Source organism: Pseudoliparis swirei, chromosome 11 (assembly GCF_029220125.1).
Source record: "Pseudoliparis swirei isolate HS2019 ecotype Mariana Trench chromosome 11, NWPU_hadal_v1, whole genome shotgun sequence".
In the NCBI taxonomy this organism is placed as follows: domain Eukaryota; kingdom Metazoa; phylum Chordata; class Actinopteri; order Perciformes; family Liparidae; genus Pseudoliparis; species Pseudoliparis swirei.
The window spans coordinates 15,475,446-15,502,104 of record NC_079398.1 but is presented as its reverse complement, the minus strand read 5'-3'; the positions used below and the strand labels follow the sequence as shown (position 1 = coordinate 15,502,104).

At 48.7% G+C, this 26,659-nt stretch overlaps 3 protein-coding genes across 15 annotated transcripts in view; 2 read left to right on the top strand and 1 right to left on the bottom strand.

Annotated features, from left to right (window-relative positions):
• Nucleotides 1-11,609, top strand: part of hectd1 (HECT domain containing 1) — a 35,686-nt gene extending 24,077 nt beyond the window's left edge. For 4 of the 11 annotated variants that reach the window (XM_056427287.1, XM_056427294.1, XM_056427284.1 and 1 more), the window contains 17 exons: nucleotides 187-408; nucleotides 2,999-3,370; nucleotides 3,615-3,685; nucleotides 3,761-3,912; nucleotides 4,011-4,065; nucleotides 4,182-4,404; nucleotides 7,729-7,811; nucleotides 7,920-8,047; nucleotides 8,371-8,572; nucleotides 8,652-8,789; nucleotides 8,867-9,351; nucleotides 9,482-9,640; nucleotides 9,730-9,808; nucleotides 9,960-10,053; nucleotides 10,429-10,579; nucleotides 10,778-10,922; nucleotides 11,002-11,609. In XM_056427287.1, coding sequence (XP_056283262.1) covers nucleotides 187-408; nucleotides 2,999-3,370; nucleotides 3,615-3,685; nucleotides 3,761-3,912; nucleotides 4,011-4,065; nucleotides 4,182-4,404; nucleotides 7,729-7,811; nucleotides 7,920-8,047; nucleotides 8,371-8,572; nucleotides 8,652-8,789; nucleotides 8,867-9,351; nucleotides 9,482-9,640; nucleotides 9,730-9,808; nucleotides 9,960-10,053; nucleotides 10,429-10,579; nucleotides 10,778-10,922; nucleotides 11,002-11,139 — 2,897 coding nt within the window. In that variant the 3' untranslated portion in view covers nucleotides 11,140-11,609. Of the gene's footprint in view, nucleotides 1-186; nucleotides 409-2,998; nucleotides 3,419-3,614; nucleotides 3,686-3,760; nucleotides 3,913-4,010; nucleotides 4,066-4,181; nucleotides 4,405-7,728; nucleotides 7,812-7,919; nucleotides 8,048-8,370; nucleotides 8,573-8,651; nucleotides 8,790-8,866; nucleotides 9,352-9,481; nucleotides 9,641-9,729; nucleotides 9,809-9,959; nucleotides 10,054-10,428; nucleotides 10,580-10,777; nucleotides 10,923-11,001 lie in introns of all 11 variants that reach the window. The other 7 variants (XM_056427289.1, XM_056427293.1, XM_056427292.1 and 4 more) reach the window with 7 other exon arrangements.
• ap4s1 (adaptor related protein complex 4 subunit sigma 1) lies at nucleotides 11,608-14,523 on the bottom strand. 2 transcript variants are annotated; one of them, XM_056427298.1, is made up of 6 exons: nucleotides 14,470-14,523; nucleotides 13,798-13,947; nucleotides 13,588-13,674; nucleotides 13,414-13,482; nucleotides 13,222-13,233; nucleotides 11,608-11,867 (listed from the first exon to the last, which is right to left on the bottom strand). In XM_056427298.1, exons 2-6 carry the CDS (start codon nucleotides 13,933-13,935, stop codon nucleotides 11,739-11,741), a joined length of 435 nt encoding a protein of 144 aa, XP_056283273.1. In that variant the 5' UTR covers nucleotides 13,936-13,947; nucleotides 14,470-14,523; the 3' UTR covers nucleotides 11,608-11,738. The 2 variants fall into 2 exon arrangements, with proteins under 2 accessions (XP_056283273.1, XP_056283274.1); XM_056427299.1 differs by lacking the exon at nucleotides 14,470-14,523 and adding an exon at nucleotides 14,317-14,463.
• Nucleotides 14,524-15,066: 543 nt separating this feature from the next.
• Nucleotides 15,067-26,659, top strand: strn3 (striatin, calmodulin binding protein 3). Of its 2 annotated transcripts, none has more exons than XM_056427297.1 (16): nucleotides 15,067-15,628; nucleotides 20,304-20,407; nucleotides 21,195-21,268; nucleotides 21,342-21,417; nucleotides 21,860-22,021; nucleotides 22,082-22,220; nucleotides 22,451-22,583; nucleotides 22,787-22,923; nucleotides 23,006-23,184; nucleotides 23,268-23,315; nucleotides 23,458-23,579; nucleotides 23,807-23,974; nucleotides 24,097-24,237; nucleotides 24,321-24,428; nucleotides 24,887-24,973; nucleotides 25,039-26,659. In XM_056427297.1, exons 1-16 carry the CDS (start codon nucleotides 15,365-15,367, stop codon nucleotides 25,206-25,208), a joined length of 2,112 nt encoding a protein of 703 aa, XP_056283272.1. In that variant the 5' UTR covers nucleotides 15,067-15,364; the 3' UTR covers nucleotides 25,209-26,659. The 2 variants fall into 2 exon arrangements, with proteins under 2 accessions (XP_056283272.1, XP_056283271.1); XM_056427296.1 differs by having other exon boundaries at nucleotides 15,072-15,628; nucleotides 22,784-22,923.

The following is a 26,659-nucleotide window of genomic DNA, read 5'->3' as shown; positions in this document are numbered from 1 at the left end:
TCATCATCATATCAGCTGTTCTGTGTCGTTACTGTACTGAATATCACATGACATGTCATCAACATGTCTGTCAGGAGGCTTTGCTTTAATGATCTCAGCCAATCAGCAGCCGGTTGGTCAGCTGACCTTAACGAGCCGTGTGCGTGCATGTGCGTGCGTGTGTGTGTGTGTGTGTGTGTGTTGCAGCTTCTCCTCTCATGGGCGCCCAGAGCTTTCCTAACCTCACCTCCACGGGCACCACCTCCACCGTTACCATGTCAACCTCCATAGTAACCAGCAGCAATAACGTTGCCACAGCCACCACAAGCCTGTCGGTGGGCCAGTTGCTAAGCAACACGCTGACCACCAGCCTGACGTCCACGTCCAGCGAGAGCGACACGGGGCAGGAGGCGGAGTTCTCCCTCTATGGTAAAACACACATATATATATATATATATTAGTGCTGTGAAAAATAACGCGTTATGATTAAATTACAGGATTAATTAGTTTGTTTTTTTAACGCATGTGCAGAATGACCTTACAATATACCTATTTAATCTGAACTATTTCCCGCTCTCATGCAGACGGTCGTGCTGTTCATCGGTAATGATCCTTCCGCAGGTTCACCTACGGAAACCTTGTTACGACTTTTACTTCCTGTAGATCAGGGTCTCAACACGTCGATCGCGACCTGCCAGTCGATCGCGGCGTAGTGTTGGTAGATCGCATGACATTTAAAAAAATTGGCCCGCCCCCCTGAAATCTCCGCCCGCACGACTTTGTTCTTTTATTAAACTAAACAGCCGTCTGTTGTTGATCGTATCAACACAGCAGCATGTCATTCTGTCTCTACGTGTCGCGTTAACACTTCTCGGCTCTCCGTCTCGCACGCCGCAGAGCTGTGTGCGCGCGCATCGGGACGGAGCAAAAAAAAAAGTCACTTCCCCCGGAACCCAAAGACTTTGGTTCCCCGGACGCTGCCCGGCGGGTCATGGGAATAACGCCGCCGGATCGCTAGTTGGCATCGTTTATGGTCGGAACTACGACGGTATCTGATCGTCTTCGAACCTCCGACTTTCGTTCTTGATTAATGAAAACATTCTTGACAAATGCTTTCGTCCGTCTTGCGCCGGTCCAAGAATGTCACCTCTAGCGGCACAACACAAATGTCCCCGGCCGTCCCTTTAGTCATGTCCCCAGTTCATGAAGAAAATCCACAGTTAGTTTGCCTCACCAGCTAAAGGAAGACTAGCTAGGAGGGCCTTTAGATTGTATCATGGTGGAGTTAATGGTTGACAAAAAAGAGAAAAATGTTCTGTTTAGGGCTGCAACAACGAATCGATAAAAATCGATTATTAAAATAGTTGGCAACGAATTTCATTATCGATTCGTTGTGTCGCGCGATTATTACGGCGCTCAATAAGTCACGGAGTATAAACAAAGTTGAGTTGAGCGCAGAGCGGCGCAGGAGAAACAAGAGCGGAGGGAGAGGAGAGACGGAACGCTACGTTGTGAGAGCCAATCAGCGCTGAGCTGCTCCTCTGTTGATGAATCTAATTGGCTGCTGCTGCTCACGTGGCGCTGGATGCGGAAGTCATTCACGTAGTCGGAGACATTCACGGAGCTAAGTGCGCCTCCGGGTGACGTTATGAACCCAGACACCAGGGCGCTACATGTCACGACGTGTGTGGCATTTCCACAAGAGTATAACGTAGAAAACGTGGTTATTTATTCGGTGGCGGATAGCGGAAAATATTTTTCCACGGAGAAAGGCAACGGAGATAAGCCACGACGCTGCACATGCAGACATTTAACTGAGCGAAGCAGTGCGTGAGCTCTGATCGCTCTTTTAATGAAGTATCGATACTAAAAAATATGCTAAATCACATCGTTTTTAACGTACGGGTACTTTGTTAGTATCGATACACCGTGCAACGTGACAGCAGCAGATGTAGCGGACTAACATTCAAGCTAACCTAACTTCCCAAACGCTGTCGACATCTGAACGCTGATTGGCCGAGACGCGACACGTCCCATCAAAGATGTTTTATTGCGAAGAGTAACACTTCACATTTTTCCCGCGTCTCACTGCAATCTCAACGGCAGCGGGCCAGGTGGAAAAAGAAAAAAAAATCGGAACGCGTCTCTGATATTGTTCAGGGGCCACATGGGGACCACTGCTCAGGAGAGGAAAGCTGTCAGTCTGTTTGTGACGGTTCATCACCATGGTGACCAGTGGATCTCCAGGACCTTTCCATGACTTTAAACCACATTTCCATGATTAAACATTTTGTGAAAACTTTCTATACGTGACAAAGTGAGAAGATGTAGTATTTAAAATAACAATGAGAATTCCAAAGTATACCGTATATATACCGTGTAAATTAACATTTGAATAAAACAAATTTGCATTACTTTTCCAAATATTTTGGGATTTTATTTTTTGCAATTACTTTTCTAGGTCTGCTAATAGCCATTTAAAAATTCCATGACTTTTCCAGGTTTTCCATGACCGTACGGACCCTGTTTTGAATAAAGGGTTGAAAATTAAAGTGTTTTTGTTTTTTTATCCGATTAATCGATTAATCGATAAAATTATCAACCGATTAATCGATTATCAAAATAATCGTTAGTTGCAGCCCTAGTTCTGTTTAAACATTCTGTTTAGGATGAAGATATATAAATGTTCCATATGGAAGAGAACTGCTAAATAACTGCTGAGTTGCAGCACCATTGTTTTTTTTTTATGAATAAAAAAAGAATGTATAAATGTATATATCCGTCTTTTGTCATAAATCTTTATGTTCTCACAAAAATATACAGAGAATATCGGTAATATGTGATTAATCATGATTAATCCACAGAAACCTGTGATTAATTTGATTAAAATTTGTAATCGTTTCACAGCCCTAATATATATATATATATAATGTGTGTGTATATGTACACACAATCAAAGGAGGGGTCAATGGGTTTGTTGTTGTTTTTAATGATGCCTTCCTCGTCGTGTCTCCTGCAGACTTCCTGGACAGTTGCCGTGCCAACACGCTATTGGCCGAGCTGGACGACGAGGAGGACCTCCCCGAGCCCGACGACGATGACGACGAGAACGAGGACGACAACCAGGAGGACCAGGAGTACGAGGAGGTCCTGGTAATACCCCGTCTGCCACGCCCGGAGGACGCCACGCAGCGGCGCCACGCACAGGAAGTGATGCGTGTGTGTGTGTGTCAGGAGGAGGAGGAGTACGAGACCAAAGGCGGTCGCAGGAGGACGTGGGACGACGACTTCGTCCTCAAGAGACAGTTCTCTGCTCTGGTTCCAGCCTTCGACCCCAGACCAGGCAGAACCAACGTACAGCAGACCACCGACCTGGAGATACATCAGCCAGGTACTCAGCCAGGTACTCAGCCAGGTACTCAGCCAGGTACTCAGCCAGGTACACAGTCAGACAGACACACACATATTCCACAATTTATTTTTGACCTTTTATTAAAATGTTTCACACATATTTTTTAACATTATTTTATTTTGACATCTCACGGTTTCACGTGTTTGATACATTCTGACGTTGTTGTTTATTTCATGAAGTTTCTGTTGAACTTCTTTATTCTGGTGTCTGTTTCTCCTCACAGGAACTCCTCGCTCCGAGGTGCAGGAGGAGGTGGAGTGTGCTCCGTCTCCTCGCCTGTCGCTCACCCTGAAGGTAGGTCACGTGACCACAGGTTTGAGTGCTCAGTTTGCGTCGGCGCTCACCGGCTCCCCCTTGTGGTGGTTTCAGGTGGCAGGTCTGGGCACCACCCGGGAGGTGGAGCTTCCTCTCTCCAACTACAAGTCCACCATCTTCTACTACGTCCAGAGGCTGCTGCAACTCTCCTGCAGCGGGGCCGTGAAGACAGACAAGCTGCGGCGCATCTGGGAGCCCACCTACACGTAAGAGAGGAGGGGGGGGGGGAGGGAGAGGGAGGAGGAGATTGGGGGGAGAGAGGAGGAAGAGGAGGCGGCCTCAGACATGTCACTGTGCTCCTCAGGATCATGTACAGGGAGCTGAAGGACTCTGACAAAGAGAAGGAGAGTGGCAAGATGGTGAGACTTTAAATCAAGGCTTTTATTTTGAAGGGCCACAGAGACCACTGTAAATCAAAGGTTTCTCACATTAATGTGAATGAACTGACCCCCTACCTGACCTCTGACCCCTCCAGGACGTGTGTGAACACGGTCTTTCTAGCGGTCGCTCCGGCGGCCTGAGCCCCGGCTCGGGCTCGGCCAATCAGAGCAGCGAGATCCTGTGCATTGCCCGGGAGATGGCGCAGGCGAAGGCCGGCTGCAGCCAGAACGCCTGCGGAGTAGAGGACGTCCTGCAGCTGCTGCGCATCCTGTACATCATCGGGGGGGACGGGACCCCCACACACACACTGCAGGAGGGTACGCACACACACACACTGCAGGAGGGTACGCACACACACACACACACACTGCAGGAGGGTACGCACACACACACAGACTGCAGGAGGGTACGCGCACACACACACACTGCAGGATGGTACGCACACACACACACTGCAGGATGGTACGCACACACACACACTGCAGGATGGTACGCACACACACACACTGCAGGAGGGTACGCACACACGCGCACACTGCAGGATGGTACGCACACACACACTGCAGGAGGGTACGCACACACACACACACTGCAGGAGGGTACGCACACACACACACACTGCAGGAGGGTACGCACACACACACAGACTGCAGGAGGGTACGCACACACACACACACACACACTGCAGGAGGGTACGCACACACTGCAGGATGGTACGCACACACACACACTGCAGGATGGTACGCACACACACACTGCAGGAGGGTACGCACACACACACACTGCAGGAGGGTACGCACACACACACACACTGCAGGAGGGTACGCACACACACACACACTGCAGGAGGGTACGCACACACGCGCACACTGCAGGATGGTACGCACACACACACACTGCAGGATGGTACGCACACACACACTGCAGGAGGGTACGCACACACTGCAGGATGGTACGCACACACACACACACACACTGCAGGATGGTACACACACTGCAGGAGGGTACGCACACACTGCAGGAGGGTACGCACACACACACACTGCAGGAGGGTACGCACACACTGCAGGATGGTACACACACTGCAGGAGGGTACGCACACACACACACACACACACTGCAGGAGGGTACGCACACACTGCAGGAGGGTACTGTAGCGTAGGATCTCATTTACCCAGTATTTTAAGTTTACTAACTCAACAATAAGGGCCCAGCTGGCTAGCCCGTTCCTTCACTACAAAAAACACGCAGGACACGAAGCAAACACAAAAAACACAACCCGGAATACAGTTCATTCAGTGTTTTTCAAGTTTTATATAGTTCTTCGGGTCAAAAGAAACGAACACTGTCCTTTAACGGAATACCTGACTCAAAAGGAGTCTGCAGATAACTGAAATATTTCTCTTATCACATTAATTAAATAACATATCATTTCCAAAACCACGATGAAATAAGTGTGTTGGGCAGTGGGATGTGTGCAATGGTAGGAGGGTGGAAATGTCCTGTAGAGTCCAGTTCAGAAGATGGGGAAGGTGTGTGTGTGTGTGCGTGAGAGAGTGCTTGTGTGTGTGTGTGGGATTGTTGGTAGAAACAGAGAGGAGGGTGTACAGGACTTATCTGTAGGGTATTTCTGTAGGGAAGGAGATTCTCGGGCATCCGAGCAGGATCTGGTCTGGAGGGCTCCTGACAGCTACTTGGATCATCTGCTTCTCACTTCTTGCTTTTCCGGTTTCACCCACTCTCGCTCTGGTCACCATGTTGGTTTTTCCCCAAATGTTTGTTGGTTCTCCCCCTCTTTTCCTGCTCACAGGTGCTCTAATTTATCAACTTTTAGGTTCCACCCACTTTTCCTGTGGGGGGAGGGATAAGGCTGTCCTTCGCTACAGTACGCACACACACACACACTGCAGGAGGGTACACACACACACTGCAGGAGGGTATGCACACACACTGCAGGAGGGTACACACACACACTGCAGGATGGTACACACACACTGCAGGAGGGTACGCACACACGCGCACACTGCAGGATGGTACACACACACTGCAGGATGGTACGCACACACACACACTGCAGGATGGCACACACACACACACTGCAGGATGGTACACACACACACACTGCAGGATGGTACACACGCGCACACTGCAGGATGGTACACACACACACACTGCAGGATGGTACACACACACACACACTGCAGGATGGTACACACACACACACTGCAGGATGGTACGCACACACACACACTGCAGGATGGTACACACACACACACACTGCAGGATGGTACGCACACACACACACACTGCAGGATGGTACACACACACACGCGCACACTGCAGGATGGTACACACACACACTGCAGGATGGTACGCACACACACACTGCAGGATGGTACGCACACACACACACACACACTGCAGGATGGTACGCACACACACACACTGCAGGATGGTACGCACACACACACACTGCAGGATGGTACGCACACACACACTGCAGGATGGTACACACACACACACTGCAGGATGGTACGCACACACACACACACTGCAGGATGGTACGCACACACACACACACACTGCAGGATGGTACGCACACACACACACACACTGCAGGATGGTACACACACACACTGCAGGATGGTACGCACACACACACTGCAGGATGATACACACACACACTGCAGGAGGGTACGCACACACACTGCAGGAGGGTACGCACACACACACACTGCAGGATGGTACGCACACACACTGCAGGATGGTACGCACACACACACACTGCAGGATGGTACGCACACACACACTGCAGGATGGTACGCACACACACACTGCAGGATGGTACGCACACACACACACTGCAGGATGGTACGCACACACACACTGCAGGATGATACACACACACACTGCAGGAGGGTACGCACACACACACACTGCAGGATGGTACGCACACACACACACTGCAGGATGGTACGCACACACACACACTGCAGGAGGGTACGCACACACACACACTGCAGGATGGTATGCACACACACACACTGCAGGATGGTACGCACACACACACTGCAGGATGATACACACACACACTGCAGGATGGTACGCACACACACCCTGCAGGATGGTATACACTGCAGGATGGTACGCACACACACACTGCAGGATGGTACGCACACACACACTGCAGGATGGTACGCACACACACACTGCAGGATGGTACGCACACACACGCTGCAGGATGGTACGCACACATACACTGCAGGAGGGTACGCACACACACACACACTGCAGGATGGCACGCACACACACTGCAGGATGGTATGCACACACGCCACACTGCAGGATGGTACGCACACACACACACTGCAGGAGGGTACGCGCACACACACTGCAGGATGGTACGCACACACGCCACACTGCAGGATGGTACGCACACACACACACTGCAGGAGGGTACGCGCACACACACACATTGTAGGATGGTACGCACACACACACACACACATTGTAGGATGGTACGCGCACACACACACTGCAGGAGGGTACGCACGCGCACACACACAATGCAGGAGGGTACACACAAGGTTTTGGAGTGTTTTCATGATAACAACAGGTCGTTGTTGTTGTTGTTGTCTCAGACTTTGAGGAACTGCAGTTCAACGCGTCTCCAGAGGAGTTCACCAGTAAGAAGATCACCACCAAGATCCTGCAGCAGATCGAGGTGGGTCCACTTCCCTGACCCCCCTGGGGGTCCAGTGCCTTGCTCAAGCCGACCCTCCGTCTGGATGGAGCTGGTTTTTGTTGTTGTTGACAGGCTGTTGTGTCCTAGGAGCCTCTGGCCCTGGCCAGTGGCGCTCTGCCTGACTGGTGCGAGCAGCTGACCTCCAAGTGTCCGTTCCTCATCCCCTTCGAGACGCGGCAGCTCTACTTCACCTGCACGGCCTTCGGAGCCTCCAGGTGAGCCATGTTTATGTTTTATTTATCATTTGATGGATATATGTGTTTAACATATACTTATATTTATTTATATATATATCGTATTTTTATTTGTATATTTATTTTATTTGTCCTTATGTATGTAGGTTTATTTTTTATATGTATTTATTTTGTCATTTTTTTTTTATATATTTTTAATTTTTTTATTTATAGATATACATTTTCTTTGCAATATTTGATCAAAAAAATATATATATATATAAATAAATAGTTGATATGTAACTTACGTCCCTTCTCTAAAGACCTCTGACCCTTCTCTAATGACCTCTGACCCCACTCTGCAGGGCCATCGTGTGGCTCCAGAACCGGCGCGAGGCGACCATGGAGCGGTCCCGGCCCTCCACCACGGTGCGGCGGGACGACCCCGGAGAGTTCCGGGTTGGCCGGCTCAAACACGAGAGGGTCAAGGTACCGCGAGGGGAGGCCATGATGGAGTGGGCAGAGTCTGTCATGCAGCTGCACGCCGACAGGAAGTCCGTACTGGAGGTGAGAAAGAGACTCACGGGGAGAGAGAGAGGTAGACCAGGTCTCCGGCGCCCCCCCTCACCACGTGCTCGCTGTGCAGGTGGAGTTCCAGGGCGAGGAAGGCACCGGTCTGGGCCCGACTCTGGAGTTCTACGCTCTGGTGGCTGCCGAGTTCCAGAGGACGTCTCTGGGCATCTGGCTGTGTGACGACGACTTCCCCGACGACGAGTCCCGCCAGGTGGGACACGGAGAGGCCGCCCGAGGGTCCGGTTCCCCCCCGCAAAGCCCGTCTCACCGGACCCTGCTGTGTTTCAGGTGGATCTGGGCGGCGGCCTGAAGCCCCCCGGGTTCTACGTGCAGCGCTCCTGCGGCCTGTTCCCGGCGCCGTTCCCCCAGGACAGCGAGGAGCTGGAGCGCGTGGCCAAGCTGTTCCACTTCCTGGGCGTGTTCCTGGCCAAGTGCATCCAAGACAACCGGCTGGTGGACCTGCCGGTGTCCCAGCCCTTCTTCAAGCTGCTGTGCATGGGGGACATCAAGTCCACCATGAGCAAGCTGCTGTACCACAGCCGGGGCTCGCCGCCGCCTGACCGGCCGCCGCACCTGCAGCCCTTCCTGCTGCTGTCGGAGGCCTCCACCGAAGAGACCCAGGAGAGCCAGGAGAGCCAGGAGACCTACTCCGTGGGCAGCTTCGACGAGGACTCCAAGTCAGAGTTCATCATGGACCCCCCGAAGCCCAAACCGCCCGCCTGGTACCACGGCATCCTCACCTGGGACAGCTTCCAGCTGGTCAACCCACACAGGTGAGACGCGCAGGGGGCGGGGCCAGGGGGGCTACAGCAGTTAATCGGCTTCATTCAAACTCTCGTTCATTATGTCAGTGATAAAGGGGTTATAACTCCTCCTCCTCCTCCTCCCCCCCCTCCCCTGCAGGGCGAGCTTCCTGAAGGAGCTGAAGGAGCTGGCGGTGAAGAGGAGGCAGATCCTGTCCAGTAAGAGTTTATGTGAAGATGAGAAGAACACCAGACTTCAGGACCTGATGCTGAGGAACCCTCTGGGATCTGGACCGCCCCTCAGCATCGAGGACCTCGGGTAAGACCACGTCCTAGTCTGGTTTAATGGTCTAGTTTAATCTGGTCTGGTCTGGTCTGGACCACTAACGGGTGTCTCGTGGTCCTCAGGTTGAACTTCCAGTTCTGTCCGTCCTCGAAGGTCCACGGCTTCTTGGCTATGGACCTGAAACCAAACGGAGACGACGAGGTAAAGCCACTGTGAACGTGTGGACCCCGATGTGGACCCAGCAGGACCCCGATGGGGCCACATCGGGACCCTGATGGGTCCACATTGGGGTCCTGCTGTAGCTCGTAGTGGGTCCTGTAGACCGGGTCCTGATCCTCTGGTCTCTGTGCAGATGGTGACGATGGAAAACGCCGAGGAGTACGTGGACCTGATGTTTGACTTCTGTATTCACACCGGGATCCAGAAGCAGATGGAGGCCTTCAGAGGTACACACACACACACACACACAATATACACACACAGTATACACACACACACACACACACACACACTCACAGGGTGAACTGGTTGCTGTGACTGTGAACTGATGAGATTATCCTCTTTCCTTGTTTCCTCTTCTTGTCCCCTTGTCTCCTCTCCTGGTTTCCTCCTCTTGTCCCCTTGTCTCCTCTTCTTGTCTCCTCCCCTTGTCTCCTCTCTCCTCTTCTTGTCCCCTTGTCTCCTCTTGTCTCTTCTCTCCTTGTCTCCTCTTGTATCCTCTCTCCTTGTCTCCTTCCCTTGTCTCCTCTCTCCTTGTCCCCTTGTCTCCTCTTGTGTCTCTTCTTTCCTTGTCTCCTCTTCTTGTCCCCATGTCTCCTCAGAGGGGTTCAACCGAGTCTTCCCAATGGAGAAGTTGAGTTCTTTCAGCCACAAAGAGGTTCAGATGATTCTCTGTGGCAACCAATCACCGTCCTGGACCGCTGATGACATCATCAACTACACAGAGCCCAAGCTGGGCTTCACCAGAGACAGGTGAGTCTGGTCCCCCGAGTCTGGTCCCCTTAGACCGGTGAGTCTGGTCCCCTTAGACCGGTGAGTCTGGTCCCCTTAGACAGGTGAGTCTAGTCCCCCTCAGGCAGTCCTCTATTGACCCCTGACCTCTTCCACCTGACCGTTGACCCCTGCCCCATTGACCTCTGACCCATGCTGACCGTTGAACCCGGCCCTTAGCCCTGGCTTCACGCGCTTCGTGCGGGTTCTGTGTGGGATGTCGTCTGACGAGCGGAAGGCGTTCCTCCAGTTCACCACCGGCTGCTCCACGCTGCCCCCTGGTGGCCTCGCCAACCTGCACCCCCGCCTCACCATCGTCAGGAAGGTGAGCTGCTCTCCGATTGGCTCCCGGGCGTCTGCGCCTCCTTGGCCCGTTTGACCCTCTGCCCTCTGATTGGCTGCAGGTGGACGCCACCGACTCCAGCTACCCATCGGTGAACACCTGCGTCCACTACCTGAAGCTGCCCGAGTATTCCTCCGAGGACATCATGAGGGAGCGGCTGCTCGCCGCCACCATGGAGAAAGGCTTCCACCTCAACTGACCTCTGACCTCCCCGAGCATGCTCCTCAAGGTCGCCTCCCATTGGCAGCCGCTGGAGGAGGAGGAGCTCAGTTTGAAAGAAGAAGCTCACATCCTTAACGTTCCTCGCCTCCTTCCCTTGTGTCCTCGTCGCCTTCATCCTCACCTGAGCTGCTGTGTGTGTGTGTGTGTGTGTGTGTGTGTTGACCTTCCTCCTCCTCCTCAGTTTAGTGCCTGGTTTGACTCTAGCTTGTTTTTGGCTCCTCCTCTTTTAGTTTTTACTTCCTGCTTTGTGTTGTTTGGCTGCAGAGGTCAAAGGTCACATGGACACTGTTGTGTTTGAGGCACATGAAAGAACCGCGCTCCCTCTTGTATTTTCTTTGTATATTATTATAAACATTTATTTAACTCAAGTTGCAGTTTGAGGTAAAACAGATATTTTCAAATGTGTAAGCTCCAAAAAAAAAGAATCATTAAAATGTTTGCAAAGTATGAGGTAACGACGCGTTTGTGTTTATTAACGAGACAAAATTATGAATTAAATAGACACCGGGATACAAAAATATATTTCTACAGCAGCGTTTGAGCCGCTCAGTCTGTGACATCACTTCCTGTCCAGTCTCAGCCTTCGGCCATCTTGTCGAGGGCGGCGAGCGGCGCCAGGAGGCGGCTCTTGTTGGTCTCGACCACAAGGCCGTTCTGGATCATCTCGTCCAGGAGGACGTGGACCCGGTCCATGTTGAACATGATCTGAGGACCCGAGTCAAAGAACACCACGGGGCGGACAGGAAGTCAAGCTCACGGACAGGAAGTCGTGCTCAGTGCCAGGCGGCGTTTCTCAATATGCGTACTTGTGCGTACTTTCCTCTACTTGTGTCCTCGTGACTCGTGAAACGTCATCAGTCGCAGCCCGAGTACATGTTCACATTCAAAGTTCGCTTCTCGCAAAGCACGGTCCAAATGCCCGGATGTGACTTGATCCTCCCACTTTCCGGAGGATGCATCAGAGGAGACTTGTGCGTACTCTGGCCAGCAGATATCCCAGAATGCATTTCACCAGCAACCGGAAACAGTAGCGGAGGAGAAAATAAACTACTGACAGTTGACTTTTTATAAATACTACTGTTGAGTCACGGAATGTAATTTTAGGATGTTTTTTAGGCGAGAAGTTAGTAGTTTAGAAATCAAATCTGTGGTCGGTTTGTTATAATTCAGCCTAATAAAGATCTGCGCCGTAGATTTGAAGTTCTGCTCGCGGGACCACTGAGTTCCGGAGCGCCGGGCGGTCAGCGCGTTGTGTGGCCGTCCACAGCAGCCTGATCTCGGCAGGACTTTTTTTAAATGCTCGCTGGCTCTAATGTCTCCGTAGCGGTTTAACATAAGATTCGGTTTGAAGGATCTAACGAGCACAAATAGTTTATTATTTATTCACAGATAACATTACATCAGTTTGACTGAGGGTTAAGATTCATAACTTAATATTTTACTTAAACTTTAACGTTGAACTCATGGTGTCTTTTTACTTTTGGACCGAATTGTTTGCAATTACATGTGTAATATATATAAATGTTTTTATTTTGTACAAAATATTAATACAATTATGTGAATGATTATATGATTTTATTTTTAATTGTGTGTATATATATATATATATATCCACATATCCACACACAATTAAAAATAAAATAATTATATTTAAAGAATAATGAACAAAGCAGGGTTGTCATATTTTGTTTGACTGTAAAAAATAATTTACAGTGCATAATTGGAGTAAACTCATGAGCAAGAACAGCTGATGTGGTGACGTCATCAAGTAAGCTGCTGTTCCAATCTCAGAAAGACCGTCCTCCCGTTGTCCCGTCCTCCGGAGTCTGGACTCCGAAGACCAAACTCCCAAGTCCAGACTCCAAAAGAACACAAGTCTGTACTCAGTGTACTTTGAATTGAGAAACGGCTCGGAAGTCGTGCTCACGGACAGGAAGTCGTGCTCAGTGACAGGAAGTCGTGCTCAGTGATAGGAAGTCGTGCTTAGTGACAGGAAGTTGTGCTCACTGACAGGAAATGATGCTCACGGAGGTCTGTGATTGGTCAGATTAAAGGATACGTCCAGTTCACTCTGTTGGAGACGAACACAAAGTGAAAATCGTGCAGGTTGAATTCCGTAAACAGACACCCCTCCAAAATAAAATAAAAAGTTTCTTTCTTTAACAAAATAATATCCAACAATCTGAGCAAGAGAATACCACGTTACAGGTCAGTGCTGGCCTTTCATCATAACTCCTCTTCATGAACTCACCACGCGGCTGAAGTATTTATCCAGAACCTCCACGAAGTTGTGGAGCAGCTCGTAGACGGAGAGCTCGTTCTGGCGAGAGAGAGCTCTGAGATGAGGAGACTGGAATAATGTTCTCCATGGGGAGGTCATGGGGATTTCATGGTGAAATCATGATGAGGTCATGTGACGGCTTACCTCGTTGTCCGTGACCCCGACCACGATGTACAGAGCGGCGTACTGACGGTAAACCAGTTTGAAGTCTTTGTACTCCACGAAGGAGCACTGGGAACCAGCAGAGAGGGAGGACCAGTTAGAGGACCATGAGGACCAGTTAGAAGACCATGAGCAGACAGACCGGTAGACAGACAGACAGACAGACAGACAGACGGGCAGACAGACAGGTACCTCGTCTTTCTTGCGGCTCAGGCAGCAGCGGACCACGTCGGCCTCCAGCAGCGTTCTCCTGCTGAGCTCCATCGGCTGGTAGAACCGGGACAGTCTGGTCTGACCCTGGCGGTTCACCATGAGCATGAACTTTATCATCTTGGGGGAAGACTAGAGAGGGAGAGATATTATTATATATACATTATTAAAATATATCAATAATATTAATAGATATACAAATTATTAATTTATATATATATTATATATATATACTTGAATTAATATATTAATATATGTATAAATGTTAAATACATTTATATGTTATTGTGATATATAGAATTAATATATCAAAAAATATATATGATGAAAAATTATATCGTTTTTTTTTTTTTTTTACACTAATCCGTTTACAATGACAGAATGACGAGTTTCCGTTCCGGAGTGTCCGAGCAGCACTTGAAGGCAGCATCCCGTCGCATGTGAACCGTTAATAACTATTTGTATCCGGTAATAACGCGTTTTATACACGGTGAAACTCACCGGTTCTGCCGTTCAACGGCGTCACGTTTGAGACTCACTCAGGCCAACAACAATAACAACAACAACAATACCAACCCAACGAGCGACCAGCTGGTGTTTGTAAACTTATGTTACAGTCAAATTACCGAGAAACGAACCAGAGGTTTAGCTTACCAGCTGCGAGGCTAACGAAAGCTGTTAGCATGTGTGACGCATGCGCAGTAAAGCTCTCTGATGCGTTCACGGAACAAATGGTCAATCGTCAACTCGCACTTCACACATTTTTATAATATAAAAAGAACATGATACAGATTAACTTTAATTTATTAGATTCAATGTTGAATACGTTACACACACACACATGACTTATACATATATTTTAGTAATATTTATTTGGTAGTCATTTTGAAAGAAGTTATAACCTGACATATTATGTTTTTAATTATTAAGATTAGTATTGTCTTAAGTCTTTGTGTAGCGTTTGAATGGGAAAGAAGACAACTAATTACATTTAGAATCTGAAAATTATTACATTTGAAAAGAGATGTGATTTATTTATACTTCCACTGGGGGACCTCACATTTGTACATTCACAAATTCTTCACACTAAGTCTTTCATTTTATTAAAATTAATTTAAATAATCATCAGATGAATCCATAATTTAGTTTTTATTATTTTATTAGACGTTTATTGTTTTATTATGTGCATTTTTTTATTCTATTACTACGTTTATTGTTTTATTTTATTCTATTTCTACGTTTATTTTTATGATAAATTACTTGTATGTGCAATTTAACGATTCAGATCTGATTCTGAAAGCTGTGATTTCCGACGTGCTCCCTGTGTCATGAACCTTGACCCCATCCCCTGTCATCAGGGCGGTTTCCCGTCATGCAGCGCGGCTGGGTTCTCCCTCCGTAACCAGAGAGCGAGAGAGCCGTAATGGCGGCCGGTTAGAGACACACACAAACACTCTCACCGCGGCGGAGACACGGGCTTCTCTACGGGGGGAGACGGGGCTCCTTCAGCGGACTTTCCATCTACTTTTCTTAAAAAAAAGAAACAAACATGGAAGAGCTCCCCGGAGGAGGAGACCGGGACCAGAGGCAGTCTCCCCCGCAGCAGCAGCTGCAGCAAGGGGGCAACAGCAACGCTAACCCGCCGATGGGAGGCGGCGGCGGGGGGGTGATGGTGCCGCACCAGCCCGACGAGCTGCCCCGCCAGCAGCAGCAGCAGTACACCATCCCCGGCATCCTGCACTACATCCAGCACGAGTGGGCCCGCTTCGAGATGGAGAGGGCGCACTGGGAGGTGGAGCGGGCCGAGCTGCAGGTTAGCACTCCTAGCTTAGTACTACGGCTCAACAACAACCACCACCGGGGGTGTCACGGTTTACAGCAGAAAGTGCTCGTGATCGCGCGCTGAACTCGCGTGAACGCTCGCGATCCACCAAATGTTTGTAGCCTTAGCTTAGCTGTTAGCTTCACTGCGCCGTCAGACCGGAAACGTCAGCAGTTGTGTGTGTGACGTCGCTTCCGCCTGTTCGGAGCGTGAGATTCAAGCGCTGAGAAACTTCTTCATGACGTCACGTAGCCGAGAGACAGACAAGCGGACCAGCTGCTACCATTTTGGTTTACTGGCTGTTTCCTAGTTCATGTTGTTTACTAGTTCATGTTTACTAGTTCATGTTGTTTACTAGTTCATGTTTACTAGTTCATGTTGTTTACTGGTTCATATTTACTGCTTTGTTGTTGACTAGTTAATTATGTTTACTAGTTTGTGTTTGCTGGATGCCTTCAGGTCTTGATATTAGCACCCCGATGACGTTAGCGATGACGTTGGCGCCCCGATGACGTTAGCGATGACGTTAGCGCCCCTATGACTGGCAACATCAACTGGCCCTTAAAACCACTGTTCCCAGTGAGTCAGGCAGGAGTCGGGTTCCTCTGGATCAGCTGATCCTGTGTTCCACCACAACATGATTTTTGATCATTGATTGACAGCTAGAAGTACCAGTTGGTTTCCAGCAGCTCCCAATTTGTTAATGTCAGTAAATCCTTTATGTGACAACATGATGTTTCTCTGATCATGTGACAATCAGGCTTTAGACCAATAGGAGTAGAGCTAGTAACGTTTGCAGCAGGCTAACGAAGAACCAGCAGGTTCACTTCAGTTACATGATGATGCGTTCAGGCTCTGCTCAGTAAACATGAGCTAAATAACGTTCACATGTAATCTAGTCAGCTGACGATCCTCAAACGGTTAATATGACTAAGAGTGTTCTGATCTATTCCACACCCCTGGCTTGTAGCCTGGAGGTCAAAGGTCACTGTTTACCTGGAGAGCCACCTGTAGATGCTTTTGTAAGGAGAGCAGAGCGGTAATGAGGCTGGGCCGGCAGCCTGATCCCAGCTAAAAGTAGACCGGCCCCAAATAACACCCCCCCCCCACTCCCCTCTCCTGGTTAGCCTAATTTGTCATCCGGGTATATCTGTGCCAGTGAACTCACCATCACCGCCTCCTGTGGCTGTGACCTCACTCAGCTCCCTGAGGAGCGCTTGATTCATGCTCACCAGGTGCACTGGGGGGGGGCTAGTGTTTTAAATGGTGTAATTATCCTTTAAATTAACGACTCATCACCTGAATGGGTTCTGACTGCCTGTCTCTCTTGTGGCTGAGGGAGGACTTCTGGTTTTCCTGTTGCTGTGGCGACCCTCACTACAGGAAGTTGTGAACCCCCCCCCACCCCCCTTGTTGCCATGATCACCCTGGCAGACAGCCCCCTGTGTTTGTGTATAAATAGAGAAATAGAGCTCATCAGGGTTCAGTTTCAGGAGCAGCTGCTCAGAGAGAGAAAGAGACGGGTGATGTAGACAAAGTAACATACAGAACATGTGATGTACACTACCGTTCAAAAGTTTGTGATCACCCAGACAATTTTGTGTTTTCCATGAAAACTCACACTTTTATTTATCAAATGAGTTGCAAAATGTAGAGAAAATATAGTCAAGACATTGACAAGGTTAGAAATAATGATTTGTATTTGAAGTATTACTTTTTTTCTTCAAACTTTGCTTTCGTCAAAGAATGCTCCTTTTGCAGCAATGACAGCATTGCAGACCTTTGGCATTCTAGCTGTTCATTTGTTGAGGTAATCTGTTGAAATGTCACCCCACGCTTCCTGAAGCACCTGCCACAAGTTGGATTGGCTTGATGGGCACTTCTTGCGGACCATACGGTCAAGCTGCTCCCACAACAGCTCAATGGGGTTGAGATCTGGTGACTGTGCTGGCCACTCCATTACAGACAGCAGACCAGCTGCCTGCTTCTTCCCTCAATAGTTCTTGCACAATGTGGAGGTGTGCTTTGGGTCATTGTCCTGTTGGAGGAGGAAATTGGCTCCAATCAAGCGCTGCCCACAGGGTATGGCATGGCGTTGCAAAATGGAGTGATAGCCTTCCTTATTTAAAATCCCTTTACCTGGTACAAATCTCCCACTTTACCAGCACCAAAGCAGCCCCAGACCATCACATTACCTCCACCATGCTTGACAGATGGTGTCCGCACTCTTCCAGCATCTTTTCACCTGTTCTGCCTCACAAATGTTCTTCTGTGTGATCCAAACACCTCAAACTTGGATTCATCTGTCCATAACACCTTGTTCCAATCTTCCTCTGTCCAATGCCTGTGTTCTTTTGCCCATACCAATCTTTTCTTTTTATTGGCCAGTCTCAGATATGGCTTTTTCTTTGCCACTCTGCCTAGAAGGCCAGTATCCCGGAGTCGCCTCTTCACTGTCGACATTGACACTGGCGTTTTGCGGGTACCATTTAAAGAAGCTGCCAGTTGAGGACCTGTGAGGCGTCTATTTCTCAAACTAGAGACTCTAATGTACTTGTCTTCTTGCTGAGTTGTGCACCGGGGCCTCCCACTTCTCTTTCTGCTCTGGTTAGAGCCCGTTTGTGCTGTTCTCTGAAGGGAGTAGTACACACCGCTGTAGGAAATGTTCAGTTTCTTTGCAATTTCTCGCATGGAATAGCCTTCATTTCTAAGAACAAGAATAGACTGGCGAGTTTCACAGGAAACTTCTTTTTTTCTGGCCATTTTGAGAGTCTTATCGAACCCACAAATGTGATGCTCCAGATAATCAACTAGCTCAAAGGAAGGCCAGTTTTATAGCTTCTCTCATCAGCAAAACAGTTTTCAGCTGTGCTAACATAATTGCACAAGGGTTTTCTAGGGTTTTCTAATCATCCATTAGTCTTCTAAGGCGATTAGCAAACACAATGTACCATTAGAACACTGGAGCAGGCCCGGGGTGGGTAATCGGGAGAATCGGGGGAGTTCCCGGTGGGCCGCTTCACTTCTGGGCCGGTCGAGAATTTTATTTGTTGACATTTGTCACGTTAGTCCATCTTCTCTTAAAGTGGGCTACACATGTTCCGCATTCTGACACCGCAGCCTCTGCATGGGTTGTACCATGCGAGGAAGTTCACCCCTCCCAAATAATAGAGTTGGTTCGGTCCTTAGCCGTCTTTTCCAAAAAGTTTTCTCAGCTACGGATAGCTGGGCCGGCCCGACCGCAACGATACGCGTCAGGGAGGATGGACGGGAGGAAGACGGCAGGAGGGGCTGAAAAAGCCAGGTTGAAAAAAAGAAAGGCATTGGCGGAGGATGCTGCCAAATGTGCCAAGCTTACAGATTTATTTTCAAGAGGACAAACACACGTAGCAACTGGTCAAGAGAGACAAAGGCCTAATGATTAGCAACATAACTATTCGGCTAACGTTGTAGCCTTGATTAATATCATTGTAGCGTTGTCAACCTATTCACAAGCAAAATATTAGCCTTTTTATATCACCCAAAATATGGTGATCCATAGACTTTGCAAATATTGATATATACTATTGATATTGAAGTATGCAGTAATATGACTTAATTTTTCTTTGTAGCTTCGGAGCAGCAGATAAGACAGTCTCCTGCTGAAAATGATGAGCCCGACATTTGCAATGAGGAGGCCATGACTACAGGGACAGGTAGAGAGGATAACAGAGGAAACTATATGAATTAAAGTTATATATTCTAAGAAAGAGCAGTATATGACAGTATTCATGAACCAATATGCATTGTTTGCTCAGAAGTGGGTGTAGTAAAGGAGTATATCACCACTTTATAATACTCATGCAGAAAATTGATAATGACCATGATAATGACCATGGCAATGACCATGACAATGACGGCCCCCATGAGGTCTCACTCCAACAAATCTGGCCTACTGCCTAATCTGAGTCTGACACCCCTGCTATGCCCTTCTGCCTTTTTTTATGTTATGCATATTTTGTGTTAACTTCTCATTTTAAGTGGATTATTATTGTTGTATTTAACCTTGACATTATTTGTTGGACCATGGTATTAATAAAAGAACTACAGGATAGTAAGAGCTGAACTGTTGCTTCATTTATCCAATTTCCACTACCATGAAAAAAGTGGGCTGGTCTTGAGCCTGAAATTCCCAGGCTGAAAAGTGGCCCCACTCCGGCCCTGCACTGGAGTGATAGTTGATGGAAATGGGCCTCTATACACCTATGGAGATATTTCATTAGAAACCAGATGTTTCCACCTAGAATAGTCATTTACCACATTAACAATGTATAGTGTGTATTTCTGATTGATTTAATGTTATCTTCATTGAAAAAAACAATGCTTTTCTTTGAAAAATAAGGACATTTCTAAGTGATCCCAAACTTTTGAACGGTAGTGTACATAGTAACATACAGAACATGTGATGTAGACATAGTAACATACGGAACATGTGATGTAGACATAGTAACCTTGTGTAAACGCATTCGAGTATATAAACTCAGATATTTTCATAGTTTCTGCTGCATGTTTGGACATGAAATGTATTTGTATGAAGACATTTATTTTAATGTGTGCATATTTTATTTTAAGGGCTTTAACCACTCAGTTACCAGGCCGTGCATTGACCTTTGACCTCTCTCCCCAGGCCAGGATAGCGTTCCTGCAGGGCGAGAGGAAAGGTCAGGAGAACCTGAAGAACGACCTGGTCCGGAGAATCAAGATGTTAGAGTACGCTTTGAAACAGGAGAGGTAAGAACCTGGAAGTGTGTACTATAATGTACTGTATTATAATATACTGTAATGTACTGTATATAATGTGGGGCTGCAACTAACGATTATTTTGATAATCGATTAATCTGTTGATTATTTTTTCGATTAATCGGATTAAAAAAAAAAAACTGTAATTTTCAACCCTTTATTCAAAACAGGGTACATACGGTCATGGAAAAGTCATGGAGTTTTTAAATGGCTATTTTCAGGCCTAGAAAAGTAATTTAAAAAAATAAAATCCCACAATTTCATAACATCTAGCGCCCTGGTGTCTGGGTTCATAATGTCACCCGGAGGCGCACACAGCTCCGTGAATGTCTACGACTACGTGAATGACTTCCGCATCCAGCGCCACGTGAGCAGCAGCAGGCAGTTAGATTCATCAACAGAGGAGCAGCTCAGCGCTGATTGGCTCTCACAACGCAGCGTTCTGTCCTCTCCCTCCGCTCCCCGCTATTTTTTCTCCTATGCCGCTTTGCTCTCAACTCAACTTTGTTTATACTCCACGACTTATTGAGCGCCGTAATAATCGCGCGACACAACTAATCGATAATGAAATTCGTTGCCAACTATTTTAATAATCAATTTTTTATATTTTATTGATTTGTTGTTGCAGCCCTAATATAATGTACTGTATATCATGTGCTATGTATAATATATATAATGTACTGTATATAATCTACTGTATATACTATACTGTATATAATTTATATAATGTATTGTATGTAATATTTAATATCATTATTGTTCTGTGTTTCCTCCTCAGAGCTAAATACCACAAGTTAAAATACGGCACGGAGCTGAACCAAGGAGAGGTGAAGATGCCCAGCTTTGAAGCAGGTAGGCCCCGCCCCCTTAATCCCCCAGAAGGTTCTAGAAGATTCCCTACTGATCCTGGTCCCTGCTCTCTCAGACACCAAAGACTCAGAGGTCTCTGTTCCCGCCAACAGTCAGCTGACCTGGAAACAAGGGAGACAACTCCTAAGACAGTAAGAGACCAGGACCTGAAACCAAGACCGGATCAATCACCAGCTGATCCTGGATCCCAGCTGATTGACCGGCCCCTTGTTTGGTTCCTTTAAGAAACTAATGAATAAAACTTAGATTTTAGTTTCTTAAATGTTTAAAGTTATTTAAAAGTTTCTGCTTTAAATAAAATAAATGTAATAAGTCTAACTTTATTTATAGTGCACCTTCTTTACAAAAGCAACATAACTGTGTGTGTGTGCGTGTTGCTCTCTCCCCCCCCCCCCTCTCTCGTCTACCCTCTCTCTACCTGTCTCTCTCTACCTTTCTCTCTCTCTCTCCCCTCCCCCCTCTCTTTTTCTCTCTCCGACCCCTCTCTCTATGTCTCTCTCTCCTCCATCCCCCTCTCTCTCTTTCTCTCTCTCCACCCCTCTCTTTCTCCCCCCCCTCTCTGGGTGTGTTCAGGTACCTCCAGGAAGTGGGTTACACGGACACCATCCTGGACGTGCGCACCCAGAGGGTCCGCTCCCTGCTGGGCCTGTCGGGTTCTGAGCAGAACGGTTCTGTGGAGAACAAGAACCTGCAGCAGCTGATCAACGGGACGGAGCGGCGCCAAGACGGCAAGAGGTACGGGGAGGAGGGGGGGGTCACAGGTCACATAAAGCTCACGCCTCTCTGTGGTTCTAGGAGTCCAGGAGACGTTCTGGAGACGTTCAACTTCCTGGAGAACGCAGAGGACAGTGACGAAGACGAGGATGAAGAGGGAGACCTGATGGAGGACATCAACACACACACACAGAGGAGGGTCAAGAAGACCAAGACCAAGGTACACACACACAGAGACACACACACACACACACACAGGAGGGTCAAGAAGACCAAGGTACACACACAGAGACTCACAGAGACTCAGACGCACACACACACACACAGAGAAACACACACTCCCTATTCTGTTTTCATTCCTTCTGTCTTTGATTTCCGTCTTTGATTTTGTCTCCTCATTTCCCCTCTGTCTGTGTGTCTGTGTCCCGTCCCCCCCCCCCCCCCCCCCAGGTGGGTAACGAGGGCCTGGCTTCTGAGGACGACGCAGACACGGAGGAGGCCCTGAAAGAGTTTGACTTCCTGGTGACGGAGGACGGTGAAGGAGCCGGAGAGGCCCGCAGCTCTGGGGATGGGACAGAGTGGGGTGAGTCCGTTTTTACTGAGCAGAGCCTGAACGCATCATCATTTCACTGCTGCTGATTGCATCACCACGTTGTTGTTGTTATGGTGTCATACAATATTACTTTGTTTACTCTTTGTCACATTATAAAGTAACTTTTTTACATATTTTATTAGAACTTTTAAAAACTTTTCTTGACTTTATGACATCATCTCTGCCTGCAGCAGAGCCCCTCCCCTTTCCTCCTGGGGGGGGCAAGTCCTTCCTGTTGGAGGGCTCTGATGACGTGATGGAGAGCGTGCTGGGGCTGGGCGACCTCGCCGACCTCACGGTCACTAACGACGAGACGGACTACGGCTACGACGTAAGACTCCACCAGACCCCCGCGGGACCCCCACCAGACCACCAGTCACTGACCTGCTTTCACCCCCCCCCCCCCCCCCCAGCTGCCGTCCAATAAGGAGTCGTCGTTCAGGAAGACGTGGAACCCCAAGTACACGCTGAGGAGCCACTTCGACGGCGTGCGGGCGCTCGCCTTCCACCCCTTGGAGCCGTGTCTGGTCACTGTGTCAGAGGACCAGACCCTCAAGCTCTGGAACCTCACCAAGACCGTCCCCGCTAGGAAGTACACATACACACAGGCACAGACACACACAGACACACGCACACGCACAGAAGATGATGATCAATATGTGTTTTGTTTTACAGAAGTGCCTCTTTTGATGTGGAGCCCGTCTACACGTTCAGAGCCCATGTGTACGTCTTTTCTCACACACACACATCCTCTCTCACACACACACACACACACACAAACACATCCTCACACATCCACGCACACACACACATCCTCACACACACACACACACATCCTCACACATGGTCTCCCGTGTGGTTCCAGGGGCCCCGTGTTGTCCTTGGCGATGACCTCTAGTGGTGAGCAGTGCTTCAGTGGCGGCATCGACTCCACGATCCAGTGGTGGAACCTCCCCAGCTCCAACGTGGACCCCTATGACTCCTACGGTACCGCACCTCCTCCCAAACCTCTTTTCCCACCTTCTCTCCCACCTCCCCTCCCACCTCCTCTTTCACCAAAGGAGATCATGCCCACCCACACTAGAAATTCCCTGCTTTCTCCTGCACCTGAACACCCCTCGATGTCTCTCCTCCAGAGACACTCTGCTGTCTCCAGAATGTCTTTCTGTCCCAACGTCCAATAACAGCCCCGCCTCCATCTGTCATCCAATCAGACGCCAGCGTCCTGGTGGGCTCGTGGCGGGGCCACTCGGACGCCGTGTGGGGATTGGCTTACAGCGGCATCAAGAACCGCCTCCTGTCCTGCTCGGCCGACGGGACGGTGAAGCTGTGGAACCCGGCGGAGCAGAACCCCTGCATCAGCACCTTCAATGCCCACAGTGGTGAGCACGCCCTCCCTACCACGTCTTCTACCACCTCCTCTACCACCTCCTCTCCCACCTCTTCACACCTCCTCTCCCACCTCCCCCTCACTGTGTGTGTGTGTGTGTGTGTGTGTGTGTAGAGCACGGCGTGCCCACGGCGGTGGACTTCAACGGGTGCGACCCGGCCCACATGGTGGCGTCGTTCAACACCGGAGACGTGGTGGTGTACGACCTGGAGACTTCCCAGAATGCACTGGTGCTGAAGGGGCAGGGAGACGGCAGTGAGACACACACACACACACACACACACACTGCTCTTCGTTAATCAAGAAACAATGAATGTTTAAATCCCCCCCCCCTCCAGCCCTCCCAGGATCCAATCACATCAACAAGGTGGTGAGTCACCCCACGCTGCCCGTCACCATCACCGCCCACGAAGACAGACAGATCAAGTTCTACGACAACAAGTCAGGTCTGTCTCTGTCTGTCTTCTGTCATGTAAATGTTGTATAATCTTCTGTCGGCCGAGGTGATGAAGAATGTTGGTGATGAAAAGATCTCCGCGGACACTGTCTTGTTGCTGATATAATGCAGTTTTATTACAGAAAGAAAACAGGTCTAAACAGACGCCTAGAACGACTGGAGACTTTCAGGAATCGAATTGAGAAAGTCCAATGATCTAGCATGTTGATACAGTTTATATAGACAAAGAAAAGAGGCGTTCAAGAGAGGCGTGCATGTTAAAATCTATGGGCTGGCAATGGTTACGAGCGGGCTTATAGCCCCCACCCCACATGTCTACACAAAGGCTCCTCACCACAGAAACCTTGCGAGCCTCTGGGCTCAGATCTATATTTATGGCTGTATCTTTAAGAGCTGTAATGCAAAATACACGACATAAACTTTGTGTGTCTCCGTGTGTGTGTGTAGGTAAGGTGATCCATGCCATGGTGGCTCACCTGGATGCAGTGACGAGTCTCGCTGTGGATCCTAACGGGATCTACCTGATGTCTGGAAGTAAGAGATGCTCCTCCTCCTCCTGTTCTAACATGCTCCTCCTCTAACATGCTCCTCCTCCTCAGGTCACGACTGCTCCCTGCGCTTGTGGAACCTGGACAGTAAGACGTGTGTTCAGGAGATCACGGCTCACCGCAAGAAGAGCGAGGAGGCGATATACGACGTGGCCTTCCACCCCTCCAAGGCCTACATCGCCTCCGCCGGGGCCGACGCCCTCGCTAGGGTCTACGTGTAGAGGAGGAGGAGCAGCAGCAGGAACAGTAGAGAAACAGACTAGTTCACACTAACAGTATTCAGGTCTCTGAACACGGATGATATATGGACACACACACACACACTCTCTCTGGCTCTCCTTCATTGATGGGGAGCAGCTGTGTCGCCTCCTCCAGCTGACTGAAGACACTGAGAGACGTTGTTTAAACTTTGCAGCCCCTCCCCCCCAGGAAATACAACCAATCAGCTCTTTGCTTTTCACGACGACGAAGTCCAGATGTTTGAGGGGACGTTGGACGACCTTAGAGGAGACAATGGACAACCTTAAAGGGACGTTGGACGACCTCGGAGGGGACGTCTCTGTCGGTTTGTTGACGCTTTTTGTCAGATAACAGAAATCAAAGCGATCTAATACTCATAATTACGGTCTCAACGGCAGAACCTGAACGCACCATGACCTCCCAGGGAGGCGTCTTCCCTTCAGGGGAGGCGTCATCCTCAGTCCTCCAGACGTCCTCGTGGTGCTAGCTCGTCCGTTTGTTGTTGTTTGTTTGTTGTTTTTAGTTTCAGTTTGAGGGTTTTTGTGTTTTTGAGAAGCTTGTTTGTCACTAACGATTACGTCCGTCTGATTGGACGTCTGTCCTCACCAGTACAGAGGATTGGTTCACACCACGCCCCTTCCCCCCCTACTCCTCCTCAGCCCCTGGCGGGCCAATCAGAGCCCTGCGTTTAAACCATGGACCGAGTGGGCGTGTCCGTAGTTGCGTGTGGACGTTTTCTGTTGGTGTAAAAATAAATCTAGTTTTTATAATCGTTTTTATAAACGTGGTCGCCCTCCGGCTCCGTCCAGAGATCTAGAACCTTTCGAGCTTCTGATAATGACCCGGGAAGTATTTGACTTTTCATACTGGTACCTGAACGCACCACCGTCTCCGTGTAGACGTGAGAATGCTGCTGTAGTCTCATCTTCCTCCTCACATCACCGAGTGACTTTTCTCTTCACATCTTCATCAACAAGCAGCAGTGAGTTTATTTATGTCATTTTATTTTATATTTGTTTTGGTCTCTTATCCTTAAAAAGAAGAAAAATAACCAGTTTGAGCTCCAGGGGAAGCGGTCCAATCACACGCCTCCTGGGGAGGGTCTTGAAAAAAAAAGCTGCCAGCTGATTGGCTCAGAGTGTAGCTTCCTGGTTGTAGTTTGTTTTAATTGGATCTCAGATCTTTATTCCCACGTGCACCTCGAGGCTCTTCTTGTTTGTAATGCATGATTAATACAATAAAAGTATTTTTTCTAGTCTTCCAGAAAAATGGAGAGAAAACAAGTTCTGATGAGTTTTGTAATTTTCTGTCTTTCTTTTGATTTACAAACGATGAAATGTCAGATTTTTAAGCTTGACCACATAGCAGAGAACAGGTGTTTAAATGTATATAAAATGTCTATAATAACTATTAAATGGTGTCCTGTACAGAG

Coding starts and splice junctions, on each gene's coding strand:
- ap4s1 (XM_056427298.1), bottom strand. CDS start 13,935: ATGATAAAGTTCATGCTCATGGTGAACCGCCAGGGTCAGACCAGACTG. Junction 13,675..13,797: donor TGAGCCGCAAGAAAGACGAG/GTACCTGTCTGT, acceptor GCTGGTTCCCAG/TGCTCCTTCGTGGAGTACAA. Junction 13,483..13,587: donor TCGGGGTCACGGACAACGAG/GTAAGCCGTCAC, acceptor CTCTCTCGCCAG/AACGAGCTCTCCGTCTACGA.
- strn3 (XM_056427296.1), top strand. CDS start 15,365: ATGGAAGAGCTCCCCGGAGGAGGAGACCGGGACCAGAGGCAGTCTCCC. Junction 21,269..21,341: donor GATGCCCAGCTTTGAAGCAG/GTAGGCCCCGCC, acceptor CTGCTCTCTCAG/ACACCAAAGACTCAGAGGTC. Junction 21,418..21,859: donor GGGAGACAACTCCTAAGACA/GTAAGAGACCAG, acceptor GGGTGTGTTCAG/GTACCTCCAGGAAGTGGGTT.